At 51.5% G+C, this 16,001-nt stretch overlaps 5 protein-coding genes across 5 annotated transcripts; 4 read left to right on the forward strand and 1 right to left on the reverse strand.

Annotated features, from left to right (window-relative positions):
* The first annotated feature begins 443 nt into the window (after positions 1 to 443).
* Positions 444 to 2,976, forward strand: BDV17DRAFT_65148 (DnaJ and TPR domain protein). Its single transcript, XM_073764909.1, has 3 exons — positions 444 to 1,043; positions 1,094 to 2,255; positions 2,312 to 2,976. Exons 1-3 carry the CDS (start codon positions 539 to 541, stop codon positions 2,586 to 2,588), a joined length of 1,944 nt encoding a protein of 647 aa, XP_073620512.1. The 5' UTR covers positions 444 to 538; the 3' UTR covers positions 2,589 to 2,976.
* Positions 2,977 to 4,296: 1,320 nt separating this feature from the next.
* Positions 4,297 to 4,942, forward strand: BDV17DRAFT_65151 (uncharacterized protein). The gene is made up of 2 exons (XM_073764910.1): positions 4,297 to 4,684; positions 4,736 to 4,942. The coding sequence occupies exons 1-2, from the start codon at positions 4,393 to 4,395 to the stop codon at positions 4,795 to 4,797; spliced, it is 354 nt and encodes a 117-aa protein (XP_073620513.1). The 5' UTR covers positions 4,297 to 4,392; the 3' UTR covers positions 4,798 to 4,942.
* Positions 4,943 to 6,420: 1,478 nt separating this feature from the next.
* Positions 6,421 to 9,197, reverse strand: BDV17DRAFT_65154 (uncharacterized protein). The gene has a single exon (XM_073764911.1). It carries the CDS (start codon positions 8,803 to 8,805, stop codon positions 6,559 to 6,561), a length of 2,247 nt encoding a protein of 748 aa, XP_073620514.1. The 5' UTR covers positions 8,806 to 9,197; the 3' UTR covers positions 6,421 to 6,558.
* A 939-nt stretch (positions 9,198 to 10,136) lies between these two features.
* On the forward strand, positions 10,137 to 13,987 carry BDV17DRAFT_250265 (putative serine/threonine protein kinase). Its single transcript, XM_073756306.1, has 3 exons — positions 10,137 to 11,631; positions 11,685 to 11,782; positions 11,833 to 13,987. The coding sequence occupies exons 1-3, from the start codon at positions 10,731 to 10,733 to the stop codon at positions 13,780 to 13,782; spliced, it is 2,949 nt and encodes a 982-aa protein (XP_073620515.1). The 5' UTR covers positions 10,137 to 10,730; the 3' UTR covers positions 13,783 to 13,987.
* Positions 13,988 to 14,157: 170 nt separating this feature from the next.
* Positions 14,158 to 15,200, forward strand: nut2 (mediator complex subunit NUT2). The gene is made up of 3 exons (XM_073756307.1): positions 14,158 to 14,205; positions 14,268 to 14,364; positions 14,437 to 15,200. Exons 1-3 carry the CDS (start codon positions 14,175 to 14,177, stop codon positions 14,816 to 14,818), a joined length of 510 nt encoding a protein of 169 aa, XP_073620516.1. The 5' UTR covers positions 14,158 to 14,174; the 3' UTR covers positions 14,819 to 15,200.
* Positions 15,201 to 16,001: the final 801 nt, after the last annotated feature.

Genomic DNA, 16,001 nt, shown 5'->3' on the forward strand with positions numbered 1-16,001 from the left:
ATAATGATTTTATCAATGACACGAAAATCGACACAGCAAAAGCCCTCTGATGCCCCGTGTGCTCACCTTCTCCACCTACGAACTGCTGGGGTCTGCAGAAAGCAGGTGACCGACACTCCCACCCACTGTCCAGTCCACGGCCCAATGCTCTTCAATTTCGAAACCAGAAAGGCGAATCCGATTCGACAGGCCGCCGCACTTCTGCAGGTGCCCAGGATGATAGGCGCAAGCAGATTTGCCTATGGCCAGACTTGGATGCTTGCACAGCTGGAGAGAGCACACGCTAAGCCGCCAGCCTCCAGAATTTTGTCCTCTCAACGGCGCCGGTCGACTATCGGAGTTCGATGAGATTCTCTGACAGCTCAGCAGATAAACCCTCTCTGTAGTCCGTAGAATCTGCTCTTTATCAGCCTTTGTTCCTCTTTTCTTTCTCAGTCTCAATGTGAAGTTGCCAAAAGATTCTTGAGTAGCAATTCCACCGCCTTCGTCCGTATTCGATCGCGCCGGCCAATCAGCGGCGTCCCTCCCCCCGTTGAAAATGGTTCATTCTAAGAGTTTCTTCGGTTTCTCTCGCTCGTCTTCGTCCCAGTCTCATTCTCCTCAACAGTCCCAGAAGCAGAAGTCTCCTTCAAAGACGAAGTCTTCTTCTTCTTCCCCCTCCAAATTTCACTCTCGCTCCTCCTCCTCTCCCTCCGTCGCTACCTTTGCTTCCCGGCCCCGGAATCCGCATCGGCGCTCTCACGACCCCGACTCTCACCCTCTCAATCTTCCGCCCGACGAGCTTCGTCGCCTGTCAGCCATGGCCGCCGCCGCTGACCGCAGCTCGATGGACATCGACAGCAATGATCCTCGGCTCTCAAACAACTCCGAACAACAACAACAGCCCAACCAGCTCAACGGCGAGCAGTCTCACCAGCAGAGTCCGACCCCGCCACCGCATCGCTCGAGCGGTAACACAGACGAAGCCGACTCGTTCAAGTTGGCGGGAAACAAATTCTTCAAGGATGGAAACTATAACCGGGCTATTGAGGAGTTTACCAAAGGTTTGCCCTGCCATTTTATGTTTGCCCAAGGCAGTTGTTAATATGAGCAGCTATCGATCTCAACCCCAATTCATCCATTTACCGATCAAACCGAGCTGCGGCGAATCTGGCCGCCCACAGATACCTGGCCGCCCTTGAGGATGCTGAGCGAGCGGACGAGTTGGACCCCGGCAACCCTAAGATTTTACACCGGTTAGCCCGCACCCTCACCGGTCTGGGTCGTCCCGCCGAAGCCCTGGAGGTTCTCGATCGCATTCAGCCGCCTGCCACAGCCGCGGACCGACAGAACCCAGAGAAGATGCTCAAGCTCGTCAACCAGGCCAAGGAGACGTTAGCCCAGAACCGCGGCGTGTCGATGGTGGTGTTTTGCATTGACCAGGCGCGACAAGGGCTCGGTCCTGGCGTGAAGGAACCCCGTGCGTGGACGCTGTTGACGGCAGAGGCGCAGTTGAAGATGGCCACCGGCAACTCCTTTGGAAAAGCCCAGGATATTGCTATCAACATGCTCCGGGAAAACAACCAGGACCCTGATGCGCTCTTGATTCGCGCAAGAGCTTACTACGGCTTAGGCGAGACGGACCAGGCGCTCAAGTCGCTCAAGATCTGCATTGGGCTGGACCCTGACATGAAGCCTGCGATTAAGCTCCTCCGCATGCTGCAGAAGCTCACCCGAACAAAGGAAGAGGGCAACAATGCTTTCAAGGCCAAGGACTATAAGAAGGCGATCGAACTTTACACCGAAGCGCTCAACGTGGATGAAGCCAACAAGGACATGAACGCCAAGATTCTCCAGAACCGTGCCCAGGCGCACATCAACCTCAAGGACTACGATGCGGCCATCAATGATTGCAGCGAAGCCTTACGGTTAGACCCTACATACTACAAGGCGCAGAAGATGCGCGCCAAGGCCTACGCTGGTGCTGAGAAATGGGAGGAGGCTGTCAAGGACTACAAGGCCGTCGCTGAAGGCAACCCCACCGAGAAGGGCATCCGAGAGGACATCCGTCGCGCTGAATTTGAACTCAAGAAGGCGCAACGGAAAGACTACTACAAGATTCTAGGCGTGGGCAAGGATGCGACTGAGACGGAGCTGAAGAAGGCCTACCGCAAGCTCGCTATCAAGTACCACCCCGATAAAAACCGTGAGGGCGAAGCCGGTGATGAGAAGTTCAAGGAAATCGGCGAGGCCTACGAGACCCTCATTGACCCTCAGTATGTCCCACAAATACCTATCTCCCAGCTTGGACAGAATACTAATAAGTTTACAGGAAGCGCGCATCCTACGACAACGGCGATGACCTCATGGACCCTGCCGACATGTTTGGCGGCGGCGGTTTCGGCGGCATGGGCGGCATGGGAGGCATGGGCGGTATGGGTGGAATGGGCGGCATGGGCGGCATGGGCGGCGCCACCCATATCAACATCGACCCCAGCGTCCTCTTCAACATGATGAACGGCGGTGGCGGATTTGCGTCTGCCAGTGGCGGCGGCAATCCGTTTGGCGGCGGCCAGGCCCGCGGGTTCCCTGGCGGATTCCCGTTCTAAGCGGCCGGCACTTTTGACTGAGTCTGCCGAGCTATTTGGCCCGCCGATTAAGCTGCCGTCGATCTCGACCTCGTTTCATCTTCGCCCCGTTGCACGGTTGTATCCTCATTCTACTGCATTCTACCTTACCTCCATCCTCATTGCCGTGCCATTATTGCCCTAGTTGCAACGAAACGAAACGAAGACGAAACGACGAGTCCGCGCGTTTCGCAACCCAAAAGTCAAGCCAAACTAAAACTTTCTTGCGTATCTTGCATCTTCATCTGCATTGCACGGTGTTGGTGTCTATCTTCGCCACCTACTCTTCCACCCGTCCATATCTTTATCTGCCTTGCCTGTATTTGCGTTTGGTTGCTATGCTATATCCCGGCGCTACTTAACTGCTTGCTTGTTCACGTTTACTTGCTTGCATGACCAGATAGACCGTTTGCACCATTCCGTTTCATTTCATTTCATTTCCCTGTTTTATCTTATCCATTTTTGTTCTCCCACCTGACTTGTTCTGATCCGGTACGTCGAGATCATGAATCTTGTCAGTTGTTTTTGGTTCCGGTTCTAGACCACCTCACCTTCAACCTTACCAAAGAGAAATTATTCTCTTCCTTGCGCGGCGTTTGTTATATACCTGGGTTCTCCTCTTCCAATTGCCATTTACCTTACTACGTTAACCATGACTGACATGGTTGGGATGCACATGACTGAGTATCATATGAATGAATATGAATATGAATCATTGATGATTGACTGATTATCTTTTCGCTCCGCTACTATAGATTCTATAGGTACTTTGTCTCATTGCCTTGAGATTCTGGGAATAGTAGGTAAGTAAGGTAAGCTTTCGTGTTACTTTTAACAGCCAGAGGCGCAAAGGTGGTCTCAGGCGGCTTCCATTGTCCTTGAAGCAAGGTCAAGCTGTCTCTGACCGAAAGAGGAGGAGCGAGGAGGTTTGGTACCATAGAGTTAGTGCCTCGTTCAGCTCAAAGCAGGGTTATTCGTCATGGGCAGATTCAGACAAACCAATGTTTGGTTTATCGATTTATTCATGGTTAGGATACATAGCTACTGCTAGCAATGGGGCCGTCTTTCAAAGAATAATGGATGTTTGTTTATATCGAAGCTGGTAGCGACTGCGAGCCTCGATCCTGTGTTGACTACAGAGTACCAGTGTGGAAATGACGATAGATGGATAGTGAATGGAAAGCAGGGACATGTGAATTCCCTCTTCTGGTTAGTTTGGCCGTGCTGGGGTTAGTCATCTGATCCGCTCGCTTACCGATTACGTTAACATAGTTAACTAACATAGTTAACAAGTTAGTTAATTATTGTCATTACCGGCCGCCAGCACCGTTCTCGCTACTCCGACCTCTCTTTCCTCCCAAAGTTCAATTTCAAACCCCCTCAACAACCCCTCTCATATTCTGCACTCACTTGTCGCCGCCTGTCGTCCATCCGTTCTGAAAGTGGTCCCCCCTTTTTCTTTTCTCCACCATTTCTTGATCCGAAATTGAGCTGAGTGTAACCCAGCGGCGACCTCGTTTGACAGACATACCTCGACGTATAACATCCGCGACATGTCAGCGCGCGTTGATTTGAGCAGCACTGGGAAGGCATGCTGGCGGACTCTATCGACTGATTGTTTATTAAATAGGCAAAGTCACAACTACAAACTTACGCAAAGTGCATGGGAACGACTCACCTTGGCCACCGGGTTAGAACCACTCGATAACGATAACAATAATAATCCATTCTTTCGTTCAGTGCGCAAATCGGCATATTAGTATATCATCTCGCGCGAGATCTAAACATGACCTCACATTCTGTGCCTGCACCCTCTATGTCACTGTCTGATATTGAAAACGAATGCTGGAACGAGCGCTCGAAGACACGGAGACAAGTTTTATGGCGATTAAGAGCCGTCTTGCAAGAAAGGCTGAACAGAGATAAAGTTCCGTCTCCTTTCTGGGCATCTTGCCAGGTTGCCGACGTCTCAAAGCTGGAAAGATTGATCACACTTGCAGAATCAACTCAGGATGCTGAAGTAGTAGAACTTCTACTAGAGCCCACTATCAAAGATTGGGATTCAATGATTGATCGATGTAAGTTCTGCTCATACTCGTCAGGGAAGTTTCGATTTAACTTTTAAGTAGGGCTCCAGAAAATAAGTGTAAGCAAGAGTTCAACCACTAGCGCAAGTCATTCTGAGCGCTAGAATACAGCGAGTCGTAATAGTCATTTTCACATGTCTGTTTGAATTTGTTAATGTCTTAGTAGTGCAAGAAGCGAGACAACAAGTGCATCCTAACTGGGTTGGCGGACCCGGATGCCGCCCATATATATCCACATTGCCTTCTCAAAGCCTCCACCCGTGAACCAAGAGCTGTCGGGAGAATTTGGGACATCATGAACGTTATTTTGGGAGAAGAGTCGCATGCAGAGATGGAAAGCAGAAATTTTCGGCAATGAACAAAACATACAAACCCCCAAGATGGATACTCTAATATGTTGAGTCTCGATAAATGCGCTCACGCACTTTGGGGAGCTGGCCGATTTGCACTCCGGAGACCTCTGATTCCAGGACACTTAAAGGTGCAATTTCATTGGCAAAAGAGATCATCAAATGGAGTGGCCGAACTTGGTCTCTTGACAGAGCCAGAGTCCTCTCGTTGGTTATATGGCGACAAAGATTATTCATTACCAGTGTTTACTGGCACATACGGGGACAATGGGGAGCCACTATACAAAGCTATTGTTTCTGGTGATATCTTCACTATCACACCCATGATCCTGAACATTTGCCACTCCCAAGCTGGTCATTCCTGGAAATGCAGTGGTACCTCCAGCGAGTTGCAGGGATGAGTGGTGCCACCGAGGTGGCAGATCATTTGGACTACAATGATCATGATGCGGACAGTACGGCCCCTTGCATTGCTGCTATACGCCGTACTAGAGACATTTACAAGTGGTTGAAGGTTCTTCCGGAAAAGGATGAAGAATTTGACCCCCATCAGCCACCAATCCAAGTTTATCATCTCACGACACCTCTATAATCTCGCCTCGGCCTAAAAGTAATTTTATACACGTCTCTGTTCTACTCCGTAAAACTATTGTCTGATATGGTAGATGAGCAGATAATAACGGCATTCTGGCGCTAGCAGGGAGAAAAGCAAAACAGACGAGAGGAGGCTTAGTCTATCATTCGTTATTATGAAATGAAATAATGTCAACGCAATCTAATTGTCGGTCTTTTATTTCTGCTGAGCGGGTTAATTGGTAGTTGTAGCGCCTGGACTTACTGGAGCTTCTTGGGAGAATAGAATACTGCGCTACCGTTAGAAGCCGTCAGCTATAATCCAAAAGCTAGAGGCTTTGCCGCTGGCGCTTCTTCTTTTCTTTCTTTCTTTTTTTTTTTGGAGAGCATTCTTGAGGCCTGTATTTTGTAGCTTAAGCAGGATATTCTCTGTAGCAAGCTGTGTATCATGTAGCTTAACTTTTTTGGTGTTAGGCAAGCTTATCCTTGACAGGCTCCTTTAGAAGACTTTTAACAATCCTCTGCATATAGAATATGCTTAGGGGACCCGCAAGAAGATCTTTTGTCCGCAACCTTGTTGAATCGTGATAACACACACACCCACACACACCCACACACACAAACACAGGTGAAAATGCAGCCGTGAACGACTTCAACAGTGGACATTTTCAGCGCCAATTTCACAGACCTCACATTCTAATTGTAATTCAAAGTCATGACGCGAAGGGGATATATTCGGTTATATAGGAAAAACATCAAAATAGGTACAGGAGGGGATATATACATGCTCATCATATCTCAAAATGCATCAGGGGTAATAATGGGGTAACCAAAAAGAACAGCAAAACAATAATAGGTAGGAGTAGAAGGGCTGGGTCATCATGAACATCGACAGGTCATACTAATGGCTGAAGAACAAAGAGGGAAAAGGAGATACGAAATTCAATATCCAAGGCCAGAGAGTATAGTCCTGGTCTCTGCAAAAGCCATCCCGCATACCCCTAGGGCTCGTACTTGCGAGCCCTTGCGAAGCCGCTGCAGCCCCAGAGCGACCTTCCACCCTTCCGTTTCTTGAAGAACGAAGATATACCGACGCCCTTCCTGATCGCGAATTGTGGCGCGGAGCACATGAAGTCCACCGTATGGTTGGCTCCCTTTGCTGTCTGCGCTGTTGCGAGCCGAGAAGTTGGGGGAAGCGAGGCGGCAGGTATTCTTGCAGACCTTGAGGAAGTTGGCAAGGTATGCATCGGACTCCTCGGGTGAGGGTGCATCGTTGGTGCTCCGACGGAAAAACGTCTGGTTCGCTTTTTGGGCATTTGGTTTCGGAGGGCCGACTTGCGGACACCATACCTCGACTAGCTTCATGGTCCATGCTTTGACATCCCACTCGCGTTGGGGTACACCGCGGACATCGTCGTCGATAAAGAGGCCTTCTGTTGTAATACGGAGGACTAGTCCGTCCGTCACCATGTTCTGGCCTGATACCAACTGAGCCACCGGAGTGCGAAGGAATGCTTGGTTGAAGGCGTACACGCCCCTGATGACAATCTTGTCGGGATCCTTGGTCTCGTAAGGCCCTCTGTTGGAGTAAGAGGGCGGTGGAGTTGTGCGTGCTGTTGACTGCGACGGAGCGTATGAGGATTCAGAGTATACTGAACTTTGAGAAGCTCCGTAGGGCCGTCTAGGTCGGTCGTAGGGTCGAAATGAATACGTATCATCCTCAGCCATAGGTGCGCTGGCTTTCGACGGCGACACATTGGGTTTCTTCGGTGATGGTGTACGAGGTGGTGCCGATGCGCTTGATACCTTCGAGGCAGTCTCCTTTGCAGCGGCCTCCTGCGCGTCCTTGGCCTTCTTTTCAGCGTACTTCTTCGCAGCGGCCTCCTTAAGGGCCGCGAACTTTGCGTCTGCTTCCTTCTTTGCAGCGGCTTTTGCAGCGGCTTCCTTCTCTGCGGCTTCTTTCTCTGCCTTGGCTTTTGCCTCTGCCTCCGCTTTTTCGGCCTTGGCCTTTGCTTCGGCTTCTTCTTTCTCTGCCTTGGCTTTTGCCTCTGCTTCCGCTTGTTCGGCCCTGGCCTTTGCTTCGGCTTCTTCTTTCCGAGCTTTAGCCTTTGCTTCAGCTGCCGCTCGTGCAGTGCGCACTCGCGCCTCGAAGTCCCGCTTTCGAGCGTTGGCAGCTTCTTGTTCTGCCTTGAGCTTTGCTTCGGCTGCCTCGCGCTCTATTTTTGCGCGGTGTTCGGCTGCTTCTTTTTCAGCCTTTAGTTTTGCTTCCCTCTCGGCCGCCTCGCGCGCGGCCGCCATCTCTTTCTCTAGCTGTTCTCTGCGTTCACGCAGCTCCTTTTCCATTTGTTCTCGCTCTCGTTGTCTTTCCTTTTCCCGAGCTTCTGCCTCCCGTTTTCGTTTGAACTCCTCCATCTTCCGTCGCAGTTCTTCCTTCCGCCTCGTCTCCTCCCGGGCTTTCTCCCAATCCTCCGCAGTGTGTGGTTTATTTTCCTTCTGAGGGCCGGAGCCAGTCGGTTTGGCATCAGCACCGCCAGGCTTCGGACCTGGAGGTGGGCCAGAATTGGTATTTGGATTAGGACCAGTCTGCGGTGGCGGCTCATTATTAGCCCTATATTGATTCCCCGAATACTGATTTCCTGGTGGGGGCCCACCAGCGTAGTTTCTGCCGTAATTACCCTGTTGATGTGGCCCTCCAGTTTGGCCTCTGAAGTTTCCTCCCCTTGCGTAGTTCGTTCCGCCACCACCTGAACTGTTCGCACTAGATGCACCTGGTCCACCAGACCCAAACCAGTTGGGTCCAGATCCAGGTCCTTGCCTGGACGCTCCACCACTGCCAGCCTGGTAATTTCCAAATGCCCAACCTCCAATGCCAACAAATCCGATAGCGAGAATGGCAATGCCAGTTCCTCCACCGCTTGCGACAGTCGTTGCATACCACATCTGCACTACCGGCGTCAAACTCATCCACATGTAGACTGCCACAAGAGTGCACGCAGAGCCAGCAATAAAGCTATTCCGCTGGCATTGTAGTGACGGAAGGTAAAGGAACCCTGAGCCGGCCGAATGTGGGGGTATCACAAAGATGTCATAGTTTCCTTCCGGCAGATCTGAGGCCTTCCGGTACTCGCCGTGGGTGGTATTTGGCTTTTCGCCATGAGGAGGTGGAGGGGGCGGGGGCGCATCATCCATTGTTCACGAAACGAAAGAGATAAGAATAGTGGAGTTGGTGTTCCAGTGAAGCTCACACTGTCCAGGGTCCAGCGCTGTTCCCCCGATACCGCTCTTTTGTCTCTCCGTTGACCTGACCTTCTGTCTCCCGCGACTAATTCGAAATCGGCAGGATCTGACGCGTAATATATAGGGGAAAGATCATGTTCGCCGTGGCATTGGACGGGCGCTGAGTCGTGTCTCAGCGCTTGTTCGAGAGGTGTCACTGCGGAGAAGGAGTCGATCGGAGCCGTATAATCGGCCGTAAAAATGGAGCGACAAGGAATGATATGAGAATATATGATTATGGATAAGAATAGAATAGAAGGGGAAATTCGAAAGCAGGGCAGAGAAAGGGGGTGGTGGGATGGGCGAAGAAGTCGAAGGAAGATGAAGTGGGCAGCGGCAACAAACCTGTGAGATGCTGCGTTTTTTAGGATCAGCGCTAACAGTTGACCACGACAGCAATCAGCAGAACCCCCAAAATGCAGCTCGTCAACGGTAGCAGGCTTATTATTGGCTGGCCGAGAAGACGATAAGAGGGGCGGGATGAGCACCTTTGTTCTTGTCTATTATTTCTTTTCTTTTTCTCGGGAAGCTGCAGGGGATTCAGCACATACAATTCGCTAGTACACTATACTCCGTGTAGACTTGCAACGTTGTTTATGAATCTACAATCCTATAGAAACACTCTTCGTTCTCGCGAAAAACTCCATGGCCTACAAACAATGCTGGACTTCTTGTGACCCGTTCATTATTATGGATCTATTTTCCGCATCTTATCGATCTGAGCCCTTCTGGGCATTCCATCTGTTACGACTGCACATACCAACCGGGAGTCAACCGGGGAGTCTGACGAATAACTCTCCGGGCTTCATGGAGACTACTAATTTGACTTCAACCAAACAGCCTTCTGAAGCTACGTCTTTCAAGCTCATCATCTCTTACAGCAGAGCACACAGACTAATAGCAAACATTGTAATGGTTTCTGGAGATTTGAAAGTGTTTGTTTTGGTTTCTCTGCTTCCGGATTAGCGCCAATTGATGTGATTCTTGGTTCCATGCTTACATAACTGGCCCCTTTCAGACTATCCTAAAGAGGCTAGCCTCAGAGTCTGCTGTAAGGCCTCAGGCAGAAATCTCCGTTCCGCTGCAGGGTGGCCCTGATCGTCAATTCTGGACTCATAGGTCATTCTACAGACCTTACACACGCCTGGTGATAATGCTTTACTTTATGGAGTGCTCAATAACACTGTATCGTGAGATCAAAAGGATCCCTGCATGACTCGTACTCGTGATTTGTGACATCATGCCGAGACGCCCCATGACTGGGGTAATGTGTTATTATACGGTATCGTTCCTGGCTGGATGTACCAGTACGCATAAGTCACATACAAATTGCAGCCACTAGCCGCAGATGTGTCGTAACATACAATGCAAGACCTGAAATAATACCTATTGTTGGAGTCCAATTGATGCCTGGGGTAGTTGAATGTGGTACCTCAAGTTCCTTAAGGCATCCACAATCGGAGGCTGAACTGCATCACCGCTTCGACTGCCGGCCAGCACTGAGACACGCCCCATCTTCCCGGAGTTCACGAGGAGAGTCATTGTTCGTGAACTCTTTGGTTGTTCCTTTTCCTCTACCCTCGCCCTTCGACTGACCCCTGGGGGTTGTCAGGCACCGCCCCCAACGTCACCGCCTCACCGTCGTCAAGCCCACCTCCCCTCCGACAACTGGCCTCTCGTGGCTTGTGCATCTGCCTGCCTCAGATTGCTTCCATATCCCTTGACCTGGACTCGGTTCTCCTCTTCGTCTTCTCTATGCAGCAACGGTAGTCGCGTTCGCCCTCAAGAAAATCTTGTCTCTCCCTCCCCACGGGGTTCACCATTCCCCCCTCCCCACCATGGCATCCTTTCACTCCCAGTCATACCAGAGCCATGCCGCTCAAAATCGGCCAGTTCCTTCGTACAATCCGGTTGCTGCGTTGAATGCACCTGCTGGAACTTTCTTGCCAGGCACCAAAGTCCAGGTTGGCAATCATCGAGTCGTGGTCGAAAAGTACCTTTCTGAGGGCGGCTTCGCCCACGTCTATGTCGTGCGCCTCCCGCAGCCGGTGGATGGCTCAGATAAGGCTGTCTTGAAGCGGGTGGCCGTCCCCGATAAATCTGCGCTTGCCAACATGCGCACCGAGGTCGAAACAATGAAGAAACTCAGGGGGCACCGCCATATCGTCAAGTACATTGACTCCCATGCGTCTCAGCTCAAAGCCGGTGGTTACGAGGTGTTTCTTTTGATGGAATACTGCGCGGGTGGGGGATTGATAGACTTTATGAATACCCGGTTGCAGAATCGCTTGACAGAGCCGGAGATTATCAAGATCTTCTCCGATGTCGCCGAGGGTGTTGCTTGCATGCATTATCTTAAGCCTCCTTTACTGCACCGCGACTTGAAGGTGGAGAATGTTCTCATTTCTCGCCATGGGGATTCCGTTATCTATAAGGTCTGTGATTTTGGTTCCTCTGCACCACCACGGCCAGCTGCGACCTCGGCTGCAGAAGGCCGCTTGATTGAGGATGATGTACAACGGCATACGACTATGCAATATCGGAGCCCGGAGATGATTGATGTCTATCGCAAGCAGCCGATTGATGAGAAGAGTGACATCTGGGCCTTGGGAGTTTTCTTATACAAGCTCTGCTACTACACCACCCCATTTGAAGAAGTTGGACAGATGGCTATTCTTAATGCGTCCTACAAGTTTCCCTCTTACCCCCCATTCTCGAGTCGGCTGAAGATGTTTATATGTGAGTCCTTATCTTCTTTCACACGATTGGGACTGCATGCTGACAATCTTCAGCGTCCATGCTCAAAGAAACCGCACAGAAACGCCCAAATATCTATCAGGTACTGAGGGAGGCCTGTCAGATGCAAGGAAAAGAGGTCCCGATAAAAGACGTATTGTTTTATCTCTATGTTCTTACAGGCCTAAAACTGACAAAATTCAGATTTATGCCCATCGTTCGCAATCGGAGGCGCGCCGATTTCAAGAGCTGCCGCCATCTCCAACGGAAACGCCGCAACTTGGAGCCGTGTTTTCTCCTCCAATTCAGGAGACCCAAATCAATATTCCTGAAATCGCTCCGATGCGCCGCGGACGACCTACTAGACCGGACACTTCACAGCACAATTCCACTCGCCCAAGTCCGTCGCCCTTTCGTGGAACGTCCACGGATCCGTTTGCTGCATTGGACGGTGGGAAGCCGCGAGATGCGGCCGAGGATAGGTTTCCCTCGCTCGACCAATTCCACATCTTGCATGAGACTAAAGGAAAGTTTGAATTCGAGCCCACGTCCGCGGATCAGAAAGAAGATGATGCTCTTGCTCAGAGGCTCACCAACGCACTGGCCGACGAGGCCTTCGCGAAGCATTCACCTCAAGAGCCTGCATCAGAGCCTGCCAGTAGACGTTCACAGCCGGCGACGACAAAGACGTCACCTGTCGAGTACAATCAATATCGCGACGAGCCCCCGCGGCAAGCACCGCTTTACCAACCAGCACCACAAAGGCCCACAATGGTCTCTACTGGCACTATGACGTCGCCCCCAGACAGCCCCGGCCTATCAAGTCGGCCAATCTACAGATTCCTGTCTTCTGATGAGCAAACGCAGACCACAGACAATGAGAAGAGGAAATCCAGACCGGGCATATCGCCTATCTCTCCGTCAAAGCTGGAGGTGGATCCAAGGATTTCATCTGATAGACTCTCCAACCTCTCTGCATCTTCGCGGCCCTCCATGGAAGCTCTCCGGCCGTCTAGTTTGGAGGTTGACGATTCCGTGCAGCGGTCAAGATCTGCCAACAGTAGGTCTCGTCCGCTATCCATGCACGCTGGAACCAAGCTTGAGCTTCCGCCGCGAAGCGCGGATAGCGCTCGCTCCTCTCTTGACATACCAAGGTCACCCTACGACGGTGGTTCGCCATTGCAGCACGCGAAGACGGAGGTTGAGTACGACCGCAATAATATCTCATCAGATGTAGACTACCTACGAGCAAAGGAGGAAGAATTGAAGGGAAAGCGCGAGAAGCGGTACAGTGGAAGCTCTTCGAAACATACCAAGCGCTCGAGTCTTTCATCATTGTCTCTTTCGGGTACCAAAATATTGGCCGGTCGATTTGGTGACGCTTTCCGACGGTTTGAGGGTAGTCAAGACCACAAGGCTCAGTCACCGGCTCAAGAAGACTTCCCCAAGCCGTTGTTGTCTCCAGTGCCAGGCTCTGAAGCAACCGAAGAACCAACTGGGTCTTCAGGCAATGACGAAGAGGGCGACATTTCGCCCGAGATGCGCCGTGAACTAGAACGCCGACGTCTTTCGCAGGAAGAGAAACGCGTGGCCAGTGCTGCCGCTGAATACCGCCGCCGGGTAGCCGAACAAGGAGAGGGAGGCCGGCTTCCCGCAGGTGATTCGACACGGTCCCCTGCCATCCTGAACAGGGTACAAACCCTACTCGGCGAAGCCAACAAAGCGCCCCCACCACCCAAGACCGCCACAGGGTATGGGAGGTTCACTGAAGCTTCCGATCCTGCTTTGCAGGCAAAGCAGCCCGAGGTACAATCACGACCGACAACTAGGAGCGGAGGCGCTGCCCCGCCAGTTACGAAGCAAGAGAGGGCATCGACGGGGTACGCTACCACACAGCGCACAGGACCACGACCGGCGGCACCTCCGAAGCCGCGCAGCCTGCAAGCCAGAACTACTGGAGCGGACGCAACCGGACCCAGCAACTTTGAACATTTCCAGACTCAAAGTCAGACAACGCAAGGGGCCCCGATGAGCCCAAGCGAAGACTGGGAGACGAATTTTAGCCGCCGATATCCCAGCCTGTCTGGATTGGAGATGGTCGAGACGGAGATCGAGATACCAAAGTTCCCGGCTGTGCGGACGAAAGAGGTGTAAAGCCTCGAGCGTTCCGTATCAACATCCTCATTCTGTTTAGATTAGCCATGTATTGCTTTCCAGTCATTTGGACTCTTGGTGCCGGAGCATTGCATATGTATCGCTGGGGTTGACCATATCTGCTATGTTGGTCTGATAGACTGGCTCTTATTGTTCGTTGTGTACATGTACCTTTAGCTTACTATATATCCTCGAGCGAGTCAATAAACAATTCATATTCGGAGATTGAACTACCCATTACTTCATAGTTGTATGTAGTCTGAAGTAGATTACCCAAACCGGTTAGACCAGCGATACCCCGGCCGTCAATCTTTTTCTTATCGCCCGCGGAGCTCCATTAAAGTCTAAACTCAGATCAGCTTCACATTCAACCCTCACGCACCATTACCACCATGGCTCCAATAACGCTGAGCACAGTTGACAGTCAGTATCACCTATCTCTATACATCGTTACCACCCCATGTAACATGGAATCTCCCGAATAGACGAAATAAAGGATATAATCCAACACCTCTTCGAGATCCAATCCGCCGTGCATGGCTACCTCGGACCAGAGACGCAGCAAGAGCTCGTTAGGAAGATGTATTCTCCCCTCCTCCTCCCCTTTTCATTCTTATTAAAACCAAACATAAATTAACAAAACCCCTCCCTCAGAAAAAACCTAACAACCTCCCTCTCAACGCTCTCCCTGCACACGCGCGACACGCCCCAGAACACCGACCCCTCCAAAACCACCTCCAACCCCTCCGACCCACTCCTCTCATCCATCGCGCTCCCCCCCGAAATAATTGACTACGTCGACGCCAGCCGCAACCCGGACATCTACACGCGCGAATTCGTCGAGCTCGTGCAGCGCGGGAACCAGGATCTCAAGGGGAAGAAAGAGGCCTTTGCGAGTTTTCGCGATGTCCTGGCGCGTGAGATGAGGAGTGCTATGCCGGAGGTGAGGGGGGAGGTTGAAAGAGTTGTGTCTGCTACTGGTGGTGCTACTGGTGGTTCTGGGGGTGGGGGTGAACAGCAGGAGCGGGAGCGGTGATAGTGCGAATTTGTTTGGAGGTTAAGTATAAGAAGTCTAGGAGGTGACTACGTGAGGTTGTAGACTGGGTTACAGATGGATGATGTGCTTGGGAAGAGGACGGAAGGGAGTCTTGCGGACGGGTTTCGTAGCCGCTTTACTTCGTCGTCCGTATCTGCAAGGGAGCGGAACGGACGATTCCGGGACTGGGAATCGGAGTCTGGATCGAGATTCGAAGGCCGTTTCGTTTAAAAGTCGGCCGGCGCGGAGTATCTACTGGCTTACCACTACTGGGATGAGCCTACGTATGCGTATTTTCAGCGCGGTTCTGGCGTCTGGATTGGGAAGGAGTCAAAGGATCCGAGGTTATATTATTTGCTCTATTTGCGAGGCTGATTAAGCGATTATTCTATATCACATACTGCAGGTGCAGGTGCTGCGAGGGATTCTTCAGGCTCTAGACTCCAGACTCCAGACTCGAGAGTAGACTGAAAATGTCTGTTTCATCATCCTCATTTCGCGCCTAGCAAGAGCAGGCACCGACTCATGCAATGGTGCATGCGACCCTTGTTTCTGAGAAATTGGAGACAAAGAACTAAATGCTGTTTGCCGTTGATCTCGGCATTAGGGCCTTGCTTCGCTGCTTCCGGGGCCCCGTTGGACTCTTCGCAGAGCCTATAGCATCGGGCTCTGTGCGCGACCCGTGTGGATGACTGGGTGACTGGATGGTGAAAGCTATTGTATAAGCTGGCTAAGCTGCGCAGGCGCAGGTGGCATCACACCGTTTCTTGACTCGGTGCAGACTGTGCAGTTCAACTGATCTAGACTCGCGATCTGCCCACTGAAATGTGATGAGGCTGTTGTTTGTTTTCCTCACGGGATTTAGTATACCATGCAAACAAAGTACCTATCCAAAATCGTCCCCTCCGAGGGCAGCGGGCTGCCGATGATGTATTGAAATCTGGACCGGAGGGACGTCGAGGCGAAAGATGTGGTCCACAGGGACAAAGTACATTGCGGCAGTAATTGGTGCGTTTCGAAACCGGATGCCTGGTCATACATCCGTCTACATCTATCTATTCAAGACCTGCTGCGCTGCGCGGATCAAGCGCCCCCATCGACGCCCTCGAATCCTGCAACGACTGACTGTCTTCTGATCAAAGATGGGGCTGAGGTGAGAATGGATTTCCACACCGCAATTCAC

Source organism: Aspergillus undulatus, assembly GCF_047715775.1.
Source record: "Aspergillus undulatus strain CBS 261.88 unplaced genomic scaffold BDV17scaffold_2, whole genome shotgun sequence".
Lineage (NCBI taxonomy): Eukaryota > Fungi > Ascomycota > Eurotiomycetes > Eurotiales > Aspergillaceae > Aspergillus > Aspergillus undulatus.

Bases quoted from the DNA above. Each gene is read 5' to 3' on its own strand.
- BDV17DRAFT_65151 (XM_073764910.1), top strand. From the start codon at position 4,393: ATGACCTCACATTCTGTGCCTGCACCCTCTATGTCACTGTCTGATATT. The intron at 4,685-4,735 runs GTAAGTTCTGCT...ACTTTTAAGTAG, and splicing joins GGATTCAATGATTGATCGAT to GGCTCCAGAAAATAAGTGTA.
- nut2 (XM_073756307.1), top strand. From the start codon at position 14,175: ATGGCTCCAATAACGCTGAGCACAGTTGACA. The intron at 14,206-14,267 runs GTCAGTATCACC...TCTCCCGAATAG, and splicing joins AACGCTGAGCACAGTTGACA to ACGAAATAAAGGATATAATC. The intron at 14,365-14,436 runs GTATTCTCCCCT...CCCCTCCCTCAG, and splicing joins CAAGAGCTCGTTAGGAAGAT to AAAAAACCTAACAACCTCCC.
- BDV17DRAFT_65148 (XM_073764909.1), top strand. From the start codon at position 539: ATGGTTCATTCTAAGAGTTTCTTCGGTTTCTCTCGCTCGTCTTCGTCC. The intron at 1,044-1,093 runs GTTTGCCCTGCC...TAATATGAGCAG, and splicing joins TATTGAGGAGTTTACCAAAG to CTATCGATCTCAACCCCAAT. The intron at 2,256-2,311 runs GTATGTCCCACA...ATAAGTTTACAG, and splicing joins GAGACCCTCATTGACCCTCA to GAAGCGCGCATCCTACGACA.
- BDV17DRAFT_65154 (XM_073764911.1), bottom strand. From the start codon at position 8,805: ATGGATGATGCGCCCCCGCCCCCTCCACCTCCTCATGGCGAAAAGCCA.
- BDV17DRAFT_250265 (XM_073756306.1), top strand. From the start codon at position 10,731: ATGGCATCCTTTCACTCCCAGTCATACCAGAGCCATGCCGCTCAAAAT. The intron at 11,632-11,684 runs GTGAGTCCTTAT...GACAATCTTCAG, and splicing joins TCGGCTGAAGATGTTTATAT to CGTCCATGCTCAAAGAAACC. The intron at 11,783-11,832 runs GTATTGTTTTAT...GACAAAATTCAG, and splicing joins AAGAGGTCCCGATAAAAGAC to ATTTATGCCCATCGTTCGCA.